Raw genomic sequence first — 19,117 nt, 5'->3', positions numbered from 1 at the left:
AAGTCATCATTACAACAAGTGTAAACCAGGGATTTACAACACTTACAAAATAAGTCCTGTGGTTCTAATTGATCGGTCAGATACCCCGTTCAATTAGTCAGCTCTCGGTAATCGCCTGACACTGCATGGCAATGTTCCTTGTTTTTATAAGGGCAGTAACGTTTTGAGTCGTTAGTCTTGAGTCTAATATGATTCTTGGCATGTCAACATAATGGGGAATGGTAGGGGAATGAATGGCCTTTGTAGTCACATAACAAGACATAAGACAGAAGACAAGATCATTTATTGTCCATACAATTAATTACAATAGATGGAAAAGCGTGGTTCATCTGCTCTTAAAACAACATATGACAACAACCTTAAAAAACAAAAATAAGAACAATAAAACATACGAAGTGAGAACACCCAAAATACTCCAGACAGGCACGTCCGCCACATCCATACTGCACACACACACACACACACACACACTCGCACGCACACTCTCGCGCACATGAGTTGCTGGTAAGAGATAGTAACCAATGCAACAAAGTTTATGATAAACAATCTCGTCACAAAGATCTGCTCCAAAACGCATCTTAGTATTTTATGACGGTTAGTATACATTGATTTTCTTTTAATCCAGTGGGATGACAACAATATGACCTTTGGCAGTGGCAGTACGGTTGGTGACAGTGAAGTGATCAATCACAGCTTCCCCACAGCAATGCCCATCAGGGCTCTCTTCCTTTCTGGTTACGGAGATTACTCTTATCAAATCTACTTTGGTGAGTGTCGATCGAATTCTGTCATCATTTTGTTGTCGGCGTAAACAGCGACGTTTGTTGTGTTTTTCGCAATGGACTATGCACATAAATAACTCTTTTGGAGTTTGTACTGTCTATAGAAGAGTTGTGCCCCTTCCAAACTGTGGGGCAAACAATCCGCGCTAACGAGGGCTACGTGATCATGGTGTCACAATGAATTAATAATGAGTTCTGATGTGCATGTTATGTGGTGTCTCTTTGATATGATGTATGCTTATCGGAGCTCCTTAACATATTACTGTGACGTCATAATCTCTTTAGTCCATATATCAGTCTTTGCCACACTGATGTCAAGGGTTGCAACTCTTGCACGGCCCAGTAACAATCCAGACAGAGTTACATCCGAACATCGCCTATTATCTATGGTGAAAAAGTTGTAGGCAAACTCCTCGGAAAGAGAGTGGAACTTCGTTCACCGCTGTTGCCTCCCGTTTGGCAGGAGAAAAATGAAATTATCCAATCCTTTCCACTCACAAAATAGACTTAATGCCAGCGTTCGAAAATCAAGAACCAAAAAAGGAACAAATGTTAGTTTCTGAAAAGGCAGTTGTCATCAACTCACGTAAAAATTAAAGTAACATTTTACATCAAAATAATGAATTAAAATAAAATCATTAAATCGAACGAAAATTATGATTATAATTATCATCCTTTACAAAAATACAGTCATTGTAAAATTACAATTTACACAACAGTGTCCTTTTATTACAAATGATACATTCCATTAACTTTACATTCATGGTTTTTTTTTTTATTCCAAATCAATTAGAGACAGTGAATGCGGCAAGATTGTCTAACATATGATTAGTTGTCTTGTATCCGTGCATCAGATTTGAATAACAAGTCTCTGGTTCATGTCACTCTCCGTGCAGACGATCCTGATGGAGATTCTTGCAACAAAGAGATGCCCACTACAACTGATAAAATAACTCAAGAAACGACAGAAGCAGCCACCGTTAACACCAACAACGTCTCTAAAACTATGGAATCTAGCGTAACAACTTCGTCTAATGTCCAGAATAGTTCAAAACGCGCAGAAAGTGCCGAAATAACCACGGAATCTACCAGAAGAAGCGAGAAATCTCAGGAGGAATCCCAAGAATCTTCCCGGATGACCACAGAATCCGCCGCAGAATCTAGCTCAGTAAAGAAAGACTTGGACGCAGCATCCACAAAATCTACTGCGAAGAGTGTAGAATCTCAGGGAGTCACTCTCGGAACAACCTCGGAATCAACCGCAGAACCCATTGATGTAACCACAGAATATACCACAAAAGCCACACGCACCACCAAAATTAACACAGCACCAAACGTGTCTGTTGCTTTACAGACCACCAGCAATGAAATGATGGCCGAAGCTACTGATACCTACATTACTCCGACAGTCAAGAACATCGACGATCAGACGAAAACGATGGCATCTTTGGTCACGACAATCAAAGCCGGCGTCGAAGATGTCAACAACATTGAGGATTCCGGTTTGAATACTGCAACGGACGTTGGGCATCTTGCGACAGAAACTGCAACCAACACAGAGGCAGCCAACAACAAATGGGACTCTGATCTCGCAACAGCCACAATCAACGCCGAGAGTAATACCAAGACTCAAGAAAAGCTCGCCGAGACCCATAAGACTTACACCCCGCCGGCGAATAAGCCATTGAAATTCTCTAGAGCGCAGAAAGGTTGCAACTGCATCCTGAGAAGACCATCCACTAAAAACAACGAAAACGGCACGTCTCCTTTGGACGAGGAAGACAAGAAAAAACAGGAGGCTCTGTCAACAGCTGTCAAGAAAGAGCTAGCAGTTGAGATAAAAGAGTTGTCGGCCAGTGTCCGGAAGAAAGTAAGCACAGCGGACAAACGTCCGACCACCACAGTTGTGGGGTATGTTCTGGCTGGAGTCTGCTTTGCACCTCTTGGTCTCATTGTTTTGGCTGACATTGTCAACGTGTTTCGTTATGTCTACAGCGCCGTGAAGAATAAAGCCTATTGAAGTAACACTACACGATACTGCACTACACTACACAGTACTACACAGCACTGCACTATCCTACACTACGCAACACTATAATACACTCACTACACACATTACACTACACTACACTACACTACACTACACTACACTACACTACACTACACTACACTACACTGCACTGGCAACTGCACTACACTACACTACATTACACTACACACATTACACTACACACATTACACTACACTACACTACGCAACACTGCACTGCACTGCACTACACTACACTACACTACACTACACTACACTACACTACACTACACTACACTACACTACACTAGTAAGCTACATTACACTGTTCTTCACCACAATACACAACGCTGCATTGCACTACACTACGCCACGCTACGCTACGCTGCACTACACTTCACTACACTACGCTTTTATGTGAATTCTGTTTTATTGTCAGACTTTTCATGTGTAACTATGTGTCTATTACTTATCTTACGTGTTTTGTTTTGGGTTTTTTCATCTTTTAAAAAAAAAAAATTCTAGATTATTTTATATAACTATAAGTGGTCGTTGTCTATGAATTGTTTTTAATGCTTGTATGTTATTTCTTACGAGAAAACTTTTTATGTAAAATGTTAAATTGTAATGTCTAATGTAAAGCGCCATGAGACTGCCATTCGGCGGTGAACAGCGCTATAAAAGAATGTTTTATTATTATTTATTATTACACTAGCTACACTACACTACACTAGCTACACTACACTACACTACACTACACTACTAGCTACACTACACTAGCTACACTACACTAGCTACACTACACTACACTACCCTACACTACCCTACACTACACTACATTACACTGCACTACACTACCATACAATACGCAACACTGTTTTGCACTACACTACGCTGCACTGCGCTACACTACCCCACACTACACTATCCTACACTACACTACAATACAACACTCCACTGCACTACACTACATTTCACTACACTACACTACTCACCAGTACAATGCAAAAAAGTACAAACATTTTCGGTACAATACAATAATACTGTACTATCTCAGTAGGCACATTCAGTGCTCTCCTGACAAGGAACATTTTCTGGGAAAATGGGGAGGGAAGTACTAAACAGATTCTTGGTTTTGATAGTTTTTTTTTCTCCAAGTTAGATAAGGACCAACCATACCCAACCACCCACCCATACCCAACCCATTCCCTCTTTTCTTGAACACTCGTATAGTTTTTTTTTCTCCAAGTTAGATAAGGACCAACCATACCCAACCACCCACCCATACCCAACCCATTCCCTCTTCTCTTGAACACTCGTATTCAATACCGATCAGAGTTTATTCTGACTGAAACCTTGCACACGCTTTTAAACAAAACAAACACACAAAACAAACATGAGGATGTATCAATGCATTGGCTGTTTGTAACTATTACTGTGACAATTGTTGAAACCCTAAAGGGGACACATTCTTGGAAAAAAAAAATCAAAAAATCTTATTCGTAAATAAAAATTGGTTGATCACAAAACATTTTGCTATGTAAGTAGTTCGCTTCTCTGTTTGTTTTCTTCTTTGTTTGTTTGCATATCTTTGTTTGTTTGCATATCTTTGTTTGGTGGTGGTAGAACTTGTTTTCTTGTTCTGTTTGTTTTCCTTCTGTTGTTGTTGTTTTTGGCCACTGGTTTGTCTGCTTTGGTTTGTTTTTGGTGTGTTTGTTCATTTGTTTGTTTGTTTTGGGTTTTGTTTCTGTGCTGTTGGTTGTTTTTTGGTTGTTGTTTTTGGGTTGTTGTTGTTTTGGTTTTTTTTGGGGGAAGGGGGGTGTCGTTGTGATGCTTTTTGTATATGTGCTCCTTCCCACATTTACTGTGGCAAAGACCATGTACGTTTTCTCCATATGCTTGGCTGTAAATGCTGCAGCAGTGTTGACATCTATATATATATACGACTTGTGTCTGTCTGTCTGTCTGTCTGTCTGTCTGTGTGTGTGTGTGTGTGTGTGTATGTGTGTGTGTTCGCGATGCACGGCCAAAGTTCTCGATAGATCTGCTTCAAATTTGGTGGGCATATTCAGGTAGACCCCGGACACAACCTGGTCGATGAGAAGTTTCAACACGTGCTCGCAGCGCGCAGCGCTGAACCGATTTTGGTTTTTCTGTTCATCTTCCCAGATCCATTCCCAGTAACTCTTCCTTACCTTATCCAGTGTTTTGCGTTTATCTCCCTTCCTTCGTGTGGCGTCAATCCATATTCCCGTTACTATTTTTAGAAGGTCACTGTCCACAACGCTCAATCCATATTCCCGTTACTATTTTAAGAAGGTCACTGTCCACAACGCTTTCATCCCGGCGAAGCCGGGTATTACTTTTCCTTATCTTCTCCAGTGTTTTGCGCGTTTATCTCCCTTCCTTCGTACGGTGCGCCGGCGAAGCCGGGTATTCGGCTTTACTTCTTCCCGGCGAAGCCGTACCCGGCGAGGCGGGTATTCATCTGGTCTATATATACATATACGACTTGTGTGTGTGTGTGTGTGTGTGTGTGTGTGTGTGTGTGTGTGTGTGTGTGTGTGTGAGTGTGTGTGTGTGTGTGTGTGTGTGTGTATGCGTGTGTGTGTGTGTTTGTGTGTGTGTGTGTGTGTGTGTGTGTTCGCGATGCACGGCCAAAGTTCTCGATGGATCTGCTTCAAATTTGGTGGGCATATTCAGGTAGACCCCGGACACAACCTGGTCGATGAGAATTTTCAACACGTGCTCTCAGCGCGCAGCGCTGAACCGATTTTGGTTTTTCTGTTCATCTTCCCAGATCCATTCCCAGTAACTCTTCCTTATCTTCTCCAGTGTTTTGCGTTTATCTCCCTTCCTTCGTGTGGCGTCAATCCATATTCCCGTTACTATTCTTAGAAGGTCACTGTCCACAACGCTCAATCCATATTCCCGTTACTATTTTTAGAAGTTTTCCTTCGTGTGGCGTCAATCGCGTACGGTGCGCCACTCACCCGGCGAAGCCGGGTACCCGGCGAAGCCGAGTATTCGGCTCTACTTCTTCCCGGCGAAAATTTTCAACACGTGCTCTCAGCGCGCAGCGCTGAACCAATTTTGGTTTTTCTGTACATCCATTCCCAGTAACTCTTCCTTATCTTCTCCAGTGTTTTGCGCGTTTATCTCCCTTCCTTCGTACGGTGCGCCGGCTTTGCCGGCGCACACCCGGCTTTGCCGGGTCCCCGGCTTTACCGGGTATTCGGCTCTACTTCTTCCCGGCGAAGCCGTACCCGGCGAAGCGGGTATTCATCTAGCACATATAGATGAATACCCGCTTCGCCGGGTACGGCTTCGCCGGGAACAAGTCGAGCCAAATACCGCACGAAAGAAGGGAGATAAACGCGCAAAACACTGGAGAAGAGTAGTGACCTTCTAAAAATAGTATAACGGGAATATGGATTGAGTGTTGTCGACAGTGACCTTCTAAAAATAGAAACGGGAATATGGATTGACGCCACACGAAGGAAGGGAGGTAAACGCTGAAAACACTGGAGAAGATAAGGAAGAGTTACTGGAAATGGATCCAGAGAAAAACCAAAATCGGTTCAGCGCTGCGCGCTGAGAGCACGTGTTGAAAATTCTCATCGACCAGATTGTGTCCGGGGTCTCTCTGAATAAGCCCACCAAATTTGAAGCAGATCCATCGAGAACTTTGGCCATGCATCGCGCACAGACACACAGACACACAGACACTAGTCGTATATATATATATAGATACTTGACAGTTGATATGTCTGTACGCTTTGACTACTTTTCTGTATTTTCGCCTAGTCGAACTGTTAGTAAAGTAATTCTACTTTAATAATTGTTTCTCTTTTCATCCTTTCTTACAAACATGACGTTCTATATTAGAACCCGTTTTTCAGTATTTGTATTTCGAAATTTCTTAATTAAAAGCATTCAAAAGTAGGTCGAGTTTGTTTGTGTGTGTGTGTGTGTGTGTGTGTGTGTGTGTGTGTGTGTGTGTGTGTGTGTGTGTGTGTGTGTAATGACTTTTTCTGATAAGATAGTTCCGATGTTAATGAAGTCACTTAAAAAATTGTATAAAATCAATATGTATGTCTTTTTTTTTGTGTTGCTTACTGGTATGCAGTCATTCGTTGAAATAAACAAAAGTATTAATTAATTCCACAATGGTTCTTAGATAGATGAGATAGAATGTTTGTAACTGATCTTCTTCTCGTTTTATCACACACACACACACACACACACACACACGTATATTTGAGGGTGCAAAGCGCAAATCTGGTGCAATCTGAGCCAAGTAACTACACCTAATGTACCTTCCAGAAAGTTAATTTAAGAAGACAAATTTGGATCAAAACATGGACAATTGACCGATCTGGGCCAACAAATTACCCAACTACTTCCCAAACTGTGATTTAGAAGACAGAGGCCGACTCCTAGGGGGGTACGGGGGCATGCTTCCCCGGAACATTTTGATATAAACAAAGAAAATGAAACAATCTGGTGCAACCTGAGCCATTATTTTTTCTTTATTTTCAAATACATTTCTTTCTTTTTTTCTTTTCTTTTTTTATATTTGTTTAGGCTGGGGGGGTCCGGAAACCCCCCCTGGATCTGCCCCTGCACACACACCCACCAACACACACACACACACACACACACACACACACACACACACACACACACACACACACACACACACATGATTTTCAGAAGATTTCTTTATTCACTTACGTACATTTGTGTTTTTCATCAACGACATTCACTACAGACTTGTCCTTCGAAATGATATATCTGAACAAGATAAAATGATTGCATATCATCGTTTGGAAACTCAGATTTTAATCGATCAAAAGAGGTTCTTTATTGACAAAAAAAAATAACGCGTAACCTTTTCAGTCCAAGTAAGTTCAAAAGGGTTCGTAGTTAATAATGATAATAAAAATAATAATCATAATAATAATCATAATAATAATAATTGAGGATAGATATAAGGCGAACATCCTATAATAGTTCTAAATCCAAAATAACCTGAGAAAAAAAAATCGTGAAAGCAGTTCGGCTCACCATCATTCTCATATCTGGCCAGGCGTTTTACATGGGACAAGACTTGGACACATACCAAATATCAACATCCTGACTGTGTCGAGTTGGCGTTTTAAGATGAATTAATTTCTAAACTGGTTCATGAAAAAATTCTCCATGTGCAAAGAGAGCACCCAGGCTGCATTTTTGGCATGTAACTAAGAAGCGGGATGGTTTTATACCATGTAAAGGCCTGGCCACATCTGAGATGGTGAGCTACACTGTTTCACGAGAAGAAGAATATTGTGCCTTTAAGCATAGTGTGTACACTGTAAAAGATATTGGGTTTAACTACGATGTGTTTAACCGTCGCTATATATCGGGTAGTTGTGGTAGAGACTGCGCTGCTGAAAAATACATAGAAACTAAACCTCTTTGGTGCAGCTAGAGATAAGTGAAAATATGTGTTCTGTAGTTAATAACATCCAGCATATTTCCATACCGTAGCAGGTCGAGTTACCTCCCTTGCATCATATCGTCATAAATGTGCGGCTAAGTAGGTATTGGTCTCTTTTATAAATATGCTACTGGAGAAAACCATCAAAAACACTCATACAAATTTTCAAGGTTTGCGATATCTGATTGAAATTGTTTGACATTTTGAATAATTAGCTCACATGATGCTATAGCATTTACATTCACAGTGTGGGTCAGTGAAAAACGTATATCCGATTGCATTCCAGACTGATCAAAGTCACTCAACTTGGTTTTGAAATTTTTAAAAATTAGCTTTGGTTTGTAGTCATACTAAATCTCCAACACAATTAGGTTCGAGTTTCAAATGTACACCACACGTTACTTATATATCAAGTCCAAATGGGTGATTAAACAAAGAAGCAAAAGAAAGGGAACAAAGAAAAGAAGAATGCAACGAAACATGTCTTCCTGGGTGAAAATTACTCCATTTCTTTCTTTATTTGGTGTTTAACGTCGTTTTCAACCGTTCAAGGTTATATCGCGACGGGGAAAGGGCGAGGAGGGGGGGGGGGATAGAGCCACTTGTTAATTGTTTCTTGTTCACAAAAGCACTAATCAAAAAGTTGCTCCAGGGGCTTGCAACGTAGTACAATATATGACCTAACATTTCTTACATACTGCTTGACTAAACTCTTTACAAACATTGACTATATTCTATACAAGAAACACTTAACAAGGGTAAAAGGAGAAACAGAATCCGTTAGTCGCCTCTTACGACATGCTGGGGAGCATCGCGTAAATTCTTCCCCCTAACCCGCGGGGTGTAATTACTCCATGAATTACTCCATGATTTATTAAGAAGTTGTTACCTTCCCGAATAACAAAACACATATGTTTTTTTAAACAGTAATGGCTGAATGCATATGAAAGAAAACTACCTTGGACATTTGTGTATGACAAAGTATGTCTCAGCAGAGAGTTTCAGCGCCTAATGTGAACCTGTAAAAGAGTGAAAGTGAAGGGGTGCTGAATACAGAGTGTGTGTGTTAAACATTCATGAAATTAACAATCACAACAAACACGTTAAGGTGTGACGATAGTGTAAATAATTTAGTTTCAAAAAAGGCATGGGGGAGAGAAAAAAAAGACCAGAAAAATCTAGAAGTGGGGGGCGTATTCCAAAATGTGTCTTTAGTTTAAGCCGAACATTATATGTGTCCAATTTCAACTGAACATGGTTATACCCGTTATGCAAAATTCAAACATGCTATTTAAAAACCAAAACATGTAACATTAGTTCTGACTCTTTCTGGAAGATAAACAAGTCGCGTAAGGCAAAATTACTACATTTAGTCAAGCTGTGGAACTCACAGAATGAAACTGAACGTAGTCCGCCGCTAGTGCAAAAGGCAGTGAAAGTGACGAGCCTGTTTGGCGCGGTAGCGATTGCGCTGTGCTTCATAGCACGCTTTACTGTACCTCTCTTCGTTTTAACTTTCTGAGCGTGTTTTTAATCCAAACATATCAGATCTATATGTTTTTGGAATCAGGAACCGACAAGGAATAAGATGAAATAGTTTTTAAAACGATTTCGGAAATTTAATTTTGATCATAATTTTTATATTTTTAATTTTCAGAGCTTGTTTTTAATCCAAATATAACATATGTATATGTTTTTGGAATCAGGAAATGACGAAGAATAAGATGAAATTGTTTTTGGATCGTTTAATAAAAAAATAATTTTAATTACAAGTTTCCGATTTTTAATGACCAAACTCACTCATTAGTTTTTAAGCCACCAAGCTGAAATGCAATACCAAACCCCGGCCTTTGTCGAAAATTGCTTTGCCAAAATTTCAATCAATTTAATGGAAAAATGAGGGTGTGACAGTGCCGCCTCAACTTTTACAAAAAGCCGGATATGACGTCATCAAAGGTATTTATCGAAAAAAAGAAAAAAACATCCGGGGATATCATACCCAGGAACTCTCATGTCAAATGTCATAAAGATCGGCCCAGTAGTTTAGTCTGAATCGCTCTACACACACACACAGACAGACAGACAGACAGACAGACAGACAGACACACACACACACACACACACACACACACACACACACACACACACACACACACACATACACCACGATCCTCGTCTCGATTCCCCCCTCTATGTTAAAACATTTAGTCAAAACTTGACTAAATGTAAAAATCGACAGTGACCCACAAAGGAGACCAACCTGATTTTAGCTATATGAACATTCTCTTTATTTACATCGTAACAAAGTATTCAAAGTGAAATCTACAAGGCAGAAACACAAACATTCCTTTGCGTACTAAATGCACTCATTATCGATTACAACACAGAAAAACAATCACAAATAACTCATGATCATCTTTCATGCATTCAAATATTCATGTGTTGCTAACTGTGCCTTTTGGCAAGATCTTACACGCAGATATTTTACTATATAAAGATTAGGCCAAATAAAAATATATGTTGGTTTAGGGTAACCCGACCGACCCTATTTTTCCCGCCGACCCTAACACTTTTTTTCCATTTCTCAAAAAAAACTAAACTTTTGGCAAATTTTGCGAACCATACCGAGACTAAAGGAAGTAACCTCCTTTAAAATCGACTGAATTAAAAAAAAAAAATTAAAAAAATATAAAAATTGTAGAAAAAGCCGACCTTATCGGTTTTGGTCACGTTACCCTAAACCAACCTATAGTTTTGTTTGGCCTTACTATCACAACGCACATTCAGTGTTCGACAGGTAAGCCTACCACACTCGGACTGTAGTATGTGTATGTACATGCGGTCCTTCAAATTGTAAGGAATGCACACTATGTTAACGCAAAGTATTATGTCAAGAAACCTTCTTTGGAGTGTAAACTATCATGTATATAAAAAGATGTATTCAGTATTTTACATGGGATTGGAGCATCCTTCCCGTTTGACGCGTAGCCGAGCAAGAATCATCAGCTTCGCTACTTCCTAGGCAGAAGCTGTGTCAGCTAAGGCCTTCATTAATTGTAAAAGAAGTTAACGTTTTTACGGAAAATGCAGTGCCAAAGCTTCATGCAGCGAGCTTTGTGAAGTTGGCTTTGCGAAGACGACTTCACCCAATCAATATCAGCATTTACGAATAAATTTCAGCAAAAATCATGACCACAATGCATAGAAAGCAGTCAGGCTGAACATTTGTGTTGGGGTACTATCACGCCAAGTGCAAGCCTGTGCGGATCTGTTGTGATTGACAAGATAGTACACACAAGAAGTCGTGTATCTTTAACTTTAGTACACAAACAAAACACGTTGAAAACTTGGTTAACATGCGATAATGAGGAATGAACTTGAAATAACATAAACTTGAAAGCAAAAACGAAAAACAGCAGTATAATGATCACAACATGTGCGATGTGAAAAAGTCATGACATAAAGTTTCAGCAGTCTGGGTTAAAAAAGATGAGATAAAAAATTAAAAAAAGAGCGGTCCAAAAATATATGTCGGACAAAAGCAGTTCTTATTCAATGAAACATAAATAAATGTTTCCTTTCGATTACATTATTAAGATTGTGGGTGAGCAAGCATTGGTTTGTTTGTTTGTTTGTTTGTTCATTATCTGGTTGTCTTTTTGTTTTTTATGTGCTTGTTTTTGTGGGTGTGTGCGCACGAGGCATTTACTTGCGGACGGATGGAACGGACGGAATAAGTGTTTATCACAATCCTTTGCAAAATAAAAGCAAAAGATAATTGTATCGTTCATTGTTGTTTATGTTTGTGTTTTTTCACAAATGCATTTAAAAAAAAAATTAAAAATTCAGGTGGATTGATAAGACTGAAAACCACATGTCGAAAACTTATACACATGGAATTTAAATTGCGTTAACACATTTCCCTAAAACAGCAGTCTTCCATGACCGAACGTTGCGCCAACAGCAACATATGACACAAACAATACAAAACATGTGATGGTATGATATTGGAATCAATATGAGTTGTAGACTAGATATTTCTTTTGCGATTGTGCAGGTTTCAAGAAACAGTTGTGTCTAACTGGTGATCATTCTGCCTTGAGCTTTCGCCGTTTTCTCAGTCGGACAAACATTGGTCAACCCGACTTACCATCAGCAAGTGCCAGAGACTAGCATTACACTGGAACACACCAATTACACTCTTCGAAAAACTTCCAGCTGGGCTACATTCGTCTTTTTTAGTAGCCAACACTCCACTTCAGCAAAATGTGTCAGAAAACATCGAACAGAGAAAACATTTTCTGAACAAAACGTGAAGTCCAACAAAGCTAAAAACTTTTTGACAAACGCATCCCACTTCACAAACTCCTAACAGGACAAAACCCTCTCTTACGTCACGACCGATGACGTCACAACAGTTTGACGCAAACCAGTGACATTCCAGTAGCTAGGTCATCGCACTCCCCTGAAGACAAATCCCGCAAAAGTTACGGCATGACCAATGATGTCACAAAAAAGACGGCGTCACCCAGTGACGTTTCAGTAAGTTTCCAGATCCTCGATGACTTCAATGTCCTGAGCGTTGTTGAGGGGAGGGGTGGGGGCGGGGCTGGGGGAGGAACGGTTGTTGCGGCGCTTCTTTAAGTCCTGAAGTTTGTCCTGCAGCATCTTGCCTTGACGTTCTTTGTCTTTGGCCAACCTGAAAAGACAAAGAAGAGAACTTGGGTATTTGAAAAGTTTCATTTCGTCGAACATGATCACATGTACCGCAGGAGGAGGTCGGGGTGTGCGTAAAGAGGCAGGATACTCTGTTAGAGTTTTGGTTTCATTGTAAATTACTGAACGGGTGTATCTGCCATGTTTGTGCGTTACTTTCGAAGGGATGCGTTTGCGTGTGTGCATGCGTGCGTGCGTGCGTGCGTACTTTCGTGTGTGCGTGCGTGCGTGCGTGAGTGCGTGCATTATCTAGCGGGGAGACTTTATTTATGAAAGCGAAGGTCACTGTATGACGACAGGTGTTTTGACTACGAAACACGATGTTCAATGGAAAAGCATTTACGCACGTACATTAGCTTTGGCTGGGTTGTGTACAGGCTAATACAAACCAAACAGCATCGCGCTACCATCTCTGTATCGATGTGACCTTGCTACTCTGAACCGCATTGTGAGCAGCACGTTTGATTTAAGGATTCTATTACCCGTCGAACCACAAAAAAACTAAACAAAAACTAAATTCAGAGACAGATGGAACACTAACGTTTAAAATTCAAGAGTCTAAAAACAAAAGGGTTTACTTAATGGGACGCTTAATGGATTACAAAGCAAGGCACTCCCAGTACTTCGGCCTGTTGGTATTTGGTGTGAACAAAATGGAAGGCTTAGCTTATACGTTGCTTCCCCAGTCTCTAAACAAGGCAGCAGCAAAGGAAGTAACACCGACAAAAGAAAACTAGGTCGAAGTACTCTGACTTTTTTTTGTTCCGTCGTTTACTAAACGTCCCATGAATTAACCCCTCCTGCTTTCTGTCCTACTATACTGACGGCTACACCATGCAGCTTAGCTGATATACAACTCGCTGTGCATGACGGTCACACACACTAGTAAAGTGCGACCAGGTCGTTACTACCGTATAATTATGCAGGGATGTTGTTTGGCGTAGGCAGTCGAAGAAACACCAACACTGACTTCAAAACTATGTTTTGTCTTGTAAGCCCAGTTTGCTTAGTACGTTGGCTGTTGTTGTTTTATCTCTGTTATTTGTATTCTTTGTATGCTTGTTTATTATGTGCTGGTTTGTTTTAGAATGAATATGTAACGCGCCTGGAGCCAATTGATGGGACTCGCGCTATAGAAAAGTTATTTAATATTATTACTATTATTAAATCACCAAACCCTGTGCCGTCATATCGGCAGAATTGTGCAACTTTTTCACGGTAAGGAAAAGGTGACGCCAAGGAATGATCTAACTAACACCCAAACAAAAAGCCCCCCCCCCCCCCACCCCCCTGACCGCGCCCACTCCCACCCCTACCCCAAACGATATCGTCCATTGCAAAGTTGCATGGTGTAACGGGCCCTAAATCATGTGTATTTCAAACCCATTAGCCGCAACGTATTGTTTCACAACAACGCACATGGTGGTCACCCTTCGTGACCATTCCATAGTCCTTTAGGCTCTCAGTGGAAATCGGAAAAACAATGGAAACTATTGATCGCTCGTGCGATTCGTTTTCCGGTTATCGCTGCAAAGTAAAATACCTTTTAAAGGTACCGTAATTCCTTCCCGTGTAAATAATGATGTACCCTAGCATGCCAGATGTATGTGTGTGTGTGTGTGTGTGTGTGTGTGTGTGTGTGTGTGTGTGTGTGTGTGTGTGTGTGTGTGTGTGTGTGAGCACGGTGTGTGTGTGTGTATGTGTGTGTGTGTGTCTGCGTGCGTGCGTGCGTGCGTGCGTGCGCGGGTATGTGCGTGCGTGCGTATGTGTGGGTGTGCGCGCGTGTCTGCTTGGGTACGTGCGTGCACACGCGTGCGAGCGTGCGTGCGTGTGCGTGTGTGTGTGTGCTTAAGATAAGTGCTGAATTTTCACTCAACCAAGCAGCGATGGGACAATAAAGTGAAGACAATGAAGATGAGATGATAAAAGAAAGGTATATTTTAAGCTAAAAGCTCCAATACACACAAATAGGTCAGCTCATAAGAAAATGGGTTCGCGCCGTCGGGTTTTATGTCTAACTTTGACAAAGCGGGTAACAGTTCTGGGTGCGTGAACAAATACAAAAGAGTATCGTTAGTATCTTGAATGGTTGCAATCAATATCAGTAAGCGCTCTAAATGCATACGACATGTGTAATAGAGTAGGTGAGAGTTATGCGGAACCAGTCTCCTGGCACGTGAGAGAATAACAAGCATTGAAATGAACAAACGACTTTCATCCTCAAAAACGAATCATCCTTCTTATTCTCTCAGGCGCCAGGAGATTGGTTCCGAATAACTCTCATTAACTCTATTACACATTTCGTAAGCATTTAGATAGAGCGCCTACTTTCCTTTGATGTGTTTATCAGATCACCCAACTCTAGTTCTGTTCAGATCAAAGGCTTCAAAATGTAATGCAAGTCCTTCAAATACTGAGTATCATTTAATTTCTTGCATTACACAAAATATTCTGTTCAAAGTGCAGCAATCAGACCATACAAAAAAATACACGACCAGGGCACGAACCGAAAATGGAAGCCACCCAAACGGGAGAGAACAAACCGCGGGTTCTGATTCGTTGAAATTACAACACATCTCAGTTTCAACCAATCGAACGCTGCGAGGGTTAGGGTGGTAACTTTGCCGTGCACCTCAGCCCTGAACACAAACACACGCATTGTTAAAGGTCTGTCTTTGTAAATAATTCACGAGGTTTGATCCAGGCCCCCCCCCCCCCCTCCCCCCCTCCCCCCCCCCCCTAGCCTAAACATGTACCTCACTTATTTAAAACAGTTTTTATTATTGTTTATTTTATGCCGTTTCATGCAAGGAGCGATCATTTTCTTATCTCAGAATATGACCTACCCATCAGCTTCAGGGGGCGGCGAAGCCCCTTGACCCCTTGAACATCCCCCTGGACCACCACTGGCAACCCCCCCCCCCCCCCTCCTCTTAGCCTAGTCCGGCCCTGTGATCAGTCTTTTGTATACGATTGTTTGACATGGAACTTCATTCCACACACCACTGCCTCACTATCACTGAAAGGTGACTTCCTTCTTGTGTGAAAGAGAACGTACACAATGTCTTTACAATAAGGATTGCTTAAAAAATGCACAATGCTTGGGTAAAAAAAAACTACACACCATTTGTTGTTTATGTCACAATAAAACTTGAATAAAGTCTTGTTTAAACCAACGTGCACCGCCGCACATCTGTCGACGCTGTTATATTCTTATTCTTCTTTTGCGTTCTTGGGCTGTAGCTCCCAAGTAAACTCGTGTTTTCGCACGAGCGGCCATTTTTACGCATACAGTTGTTTTGAGCCCGCCATTTTGGCAGCCAAACTCCGATTTCGGAGGATGCATGCTCGGTATTTTCATGCTTCTGTAATCCACCGAACTCTGACATGGATTGCAGGATCTTTTCCGTACGTTCTTGTTGTTATGTCTTAAGACGAAGGGGGATAAGGCACTGACAGGTTGCACATTAGTTGACCTGGGAGATACAAACAAGTATTCATACATCACAGCAGTAAGAGCCGACACCGCCTACGAGGTTTCTGAGAACAAGTGAACGCATTGCACTTTCAGTGGGAAAATACACATTGCAGACTGAAGCAATTTTAAACACTGTGCACGTAATGCAAACTATTGCTATCGCATAACCACGACCAACTCTTGCTGCAAATAACAAAGATGATTCTCTGGGGAAGAAAGAACTATTTTGTAACACTTGACAGGGTCTAGCATTGTATTTCTTTCATTCAGTTTATGGGAAGAAAGTTGCTCTCTAGTGTGTCAAAAACATCTCAAGCATATTGTTTCAAAGCTGTAAACGTCTGTTTTCTTTTTTCGTGCAAACCCCTCAAGGCAGTTTCAATGTGCATGGTACACAATGGTAGTAGTGCGGCCTTTTAGAGAGAAAAAAAACAACAAACAAAAGTAACCCTCCAGGTCTGGACAGCCGTAAGAGTAACTAAATCCCTTCTTTGGCGTATAGATTTTCACAGATTCATCCAGTGAAATGGGGTATTCTCTAAATCTAAAAAAAAATCAACATTGAGGTTAATCAGTCAAAGACAAAATGCAATTCTCAATTATAAAATAAAAGTCAACTACAGTTCTCACAAACTTCCCTTTTACAGTTTAAACGCCAGCAAGCCCTTGCAGTTTAAACGTCCGTAAAATCCTATCTCGTGAGTGGTCTAAATATAGGATGCTAAAAGGCGGTAGGCCCTACACGGTAAAGCAAGAAGTGAAAACATAGACCGTGTAAAGTCTTGGACGCTTTTATCGAACTGACTGCAAGGCAATCACGGGACACTGAAATACGCAGTTCTAGAGAGGGCCGACAACTCTGAATCGCATTATTGGATTTCTCCCCCCTGCTGACGTCATAGTTTTTATTTGGCAAACATTGTCTTTATTTCAGTAGTGTTTTCCGGCTAACATACGCCACAGGGAACACGCATGATGTTACATGTATGGTGTTTTGCATGGAACAGCTATTTTTATGGCTCTTCTAGCCACATCACAAAAGTTCTGTCGATAGTTTTAAGTGGGATATGCCTCCACTTAAAGAAGCGTTCTCTTTTGCAAAATGTATCAAAAATAATGATCGGTTCTTTCGTAGCTTCAAAATACACGGTAAAGCTGTTGTGCAATAGATGGAGGGTGATAAGAATCTTGAACAAATTACTGAAGATTGCATTTGTTTTTCTAGTTGAAATCTAAACTGCGAGTATATATTCTGAATCTGACAAAATGAAAAAATGGTGTGTATCTTCGGTTCGAGAAGATAAAAACGTAAAACTTTTACTTACGTGGATAAAGAGGACCAACAAAATCTTTAATTCTAACAACATTTCAGTGCCTAGAAAAACCACACGCAAGAGTTAAATGCAAAACGAGTCCGAGGATCGATCGACTAATATGCATGCATCCAAGTAAAACATCTGCCAACTCACTCCGTTAACGAAGGCCATCCTTCATACTCATCCCAACATGTTTACAATATTTTAAGGCATTGTAAGAAAGAAAACCTAAAATAGTTTACTTAACCGACTAAAAGTTTCCGGGAATTTAAAAAAATGCTATTCCAGTAATTACAGGAAGCAATCTACTTGCCAAATTAAAAGTATGATTAGAAAGCTCTGTCCTATAAAGCAATAATGTCACAGAAATTGGAGCATGGCGTTTCCTCCTCCTAGACCCAGCTCCTCCCCTTTTTCTTTTAATTTTCTATGTAAGCTATTGCACAGTTTCAGCAAACATCACAACGCCTTGGTTTCTCCGGGATACGTTCATCTTGGAACAGCAGCAGTAGCAACAGCAACAATAACAACAACTACTACTATTACCAACTACCACCAACAGCAATAACAACAACTACTACTATTACCAACTACCACCAACAGCAACAATAACAACAACTACTACTATTACCAACTACCACCAACAGCAACAATAACAACAACTACTACTATTACCAACTACCACCAACAGCAACAATGACAACTACTACTACTATTACCAACTACCACCAACAGCAACAATAACAACAACTACTACTATTACCAACTACCACCAACAGCAACAATAACAACAACTACTACTATTACCAACTACCACCAACAGCAACAATAACAACAACTACTACTATTACCAACTACCACCAACAGCAACAATAACAACAACTACTACTATTACCAACTACCACCAACAGCAACAATAACAACAACTACTACTATTACCAACTACCACCAACAGCAACAATAACAACAACTACTACTACTATTACCAACTACCACCAACAGCAACAATAACAACAACAACTACTACTATTACCAACTACCACCAACAGCAACAATAACAACAACTACTACTATTACCAACTACCACCAACAGCAACAACAATCAGACAAAAAGAAAGAAAAAAAACCACTACCATCACCACCATCAACAACAACACCACCATCGCTGCTACCCCCCCCTCGCCACCAACATCAACAGCAACAATCAGACACTGATTTTGGAGGACCGATAGAGCACTGGACTTAAGATCCGCGGGTGACGGGTTCGAATCCGGGCCGGGCCGTGCTGGGCCGGGACGAACACGGGTCAACG

General features: G+C 40.8%; 2 protein-coding genes across 3 annotated transcripts in view; one reads left to right on the top strand and one right to left on the bottom strand.

Moving 5' to 3' along the window:
- Positions 1-640: 640 nt before the first annotated feature.
- Positions 641-2,802, top strand: LOC138967718 (uncharacterized). Its single transcript, XM_070340373.1, has 2 exons — positions 641-767; positions 1,637-2,802. The coding sequence occupies exons 1-2, from the start codon at positions 641-643 to the stop codon at positions 2,800-2,802; spliced, it is 1,293 nt and encodes a 430-aa protein (XP_070196474.1).
- A 4,714-nt stretch (positions 2,803-7,516) lies between these two features.
- LOC138966729 (uncharacterized) overlaps positions 7,517-19,117 on the bottom strand; it is a 27,788-nt gene continuing 16,187 nt past the window's right edge. For both annotated transcript variants that reach the window (XM_070339052.1, XM_070339054.1), the window contains exon 6: positions 7,517-12,994. In XM_070339052.1, coding sequence (XP_070195153.1) covers positions 12,835-12,994 — 160 coding nt within the window. In that variant the 3' untranslated portion in view covers positions 7,517-12,834. The remainder of the gene's footprint in view (positions 12,995-19,117) is intronic.

The sequence above is a fragment of the Littorina saxatilis genome, linkage group LG5 (assembly GCF_037325665.1).
Source record: "Littorina saxatilis isolate snail1 linkage group LG5, US_GU_Lsax_2.0, whole genome shotgun sequence".
NCBI classification, from domain to species: Eukaryota; Metazoa; Mollusca; class Gastropoda; order Littorinimorpha; family Littorinidae; genus Littorina; species Littorina saxatilis.
The sequence above is the reverse complement of the archived record's forward strand: the minus strand, read 5'-3'. Positions and strand labels throughout refer to the sequence as shown.

Bases quoted from the DNA above. Each gene is read 5' to 3' on its own strand.
- LOC138967718 (XM_070340373.1), top strand. From the start codon at position 641: ATGACCTTTGGCAGTGGCAGTACGGTTGGTGACAGTGAAGTGATCAAT. The intron at 768-1,636 runs GTGAGTGTCGAT...TCCGTGCATCAG, and splicing joins CTCTTATCAAATCTACTTTG to ATTTGAATAACAAGTCTCTG.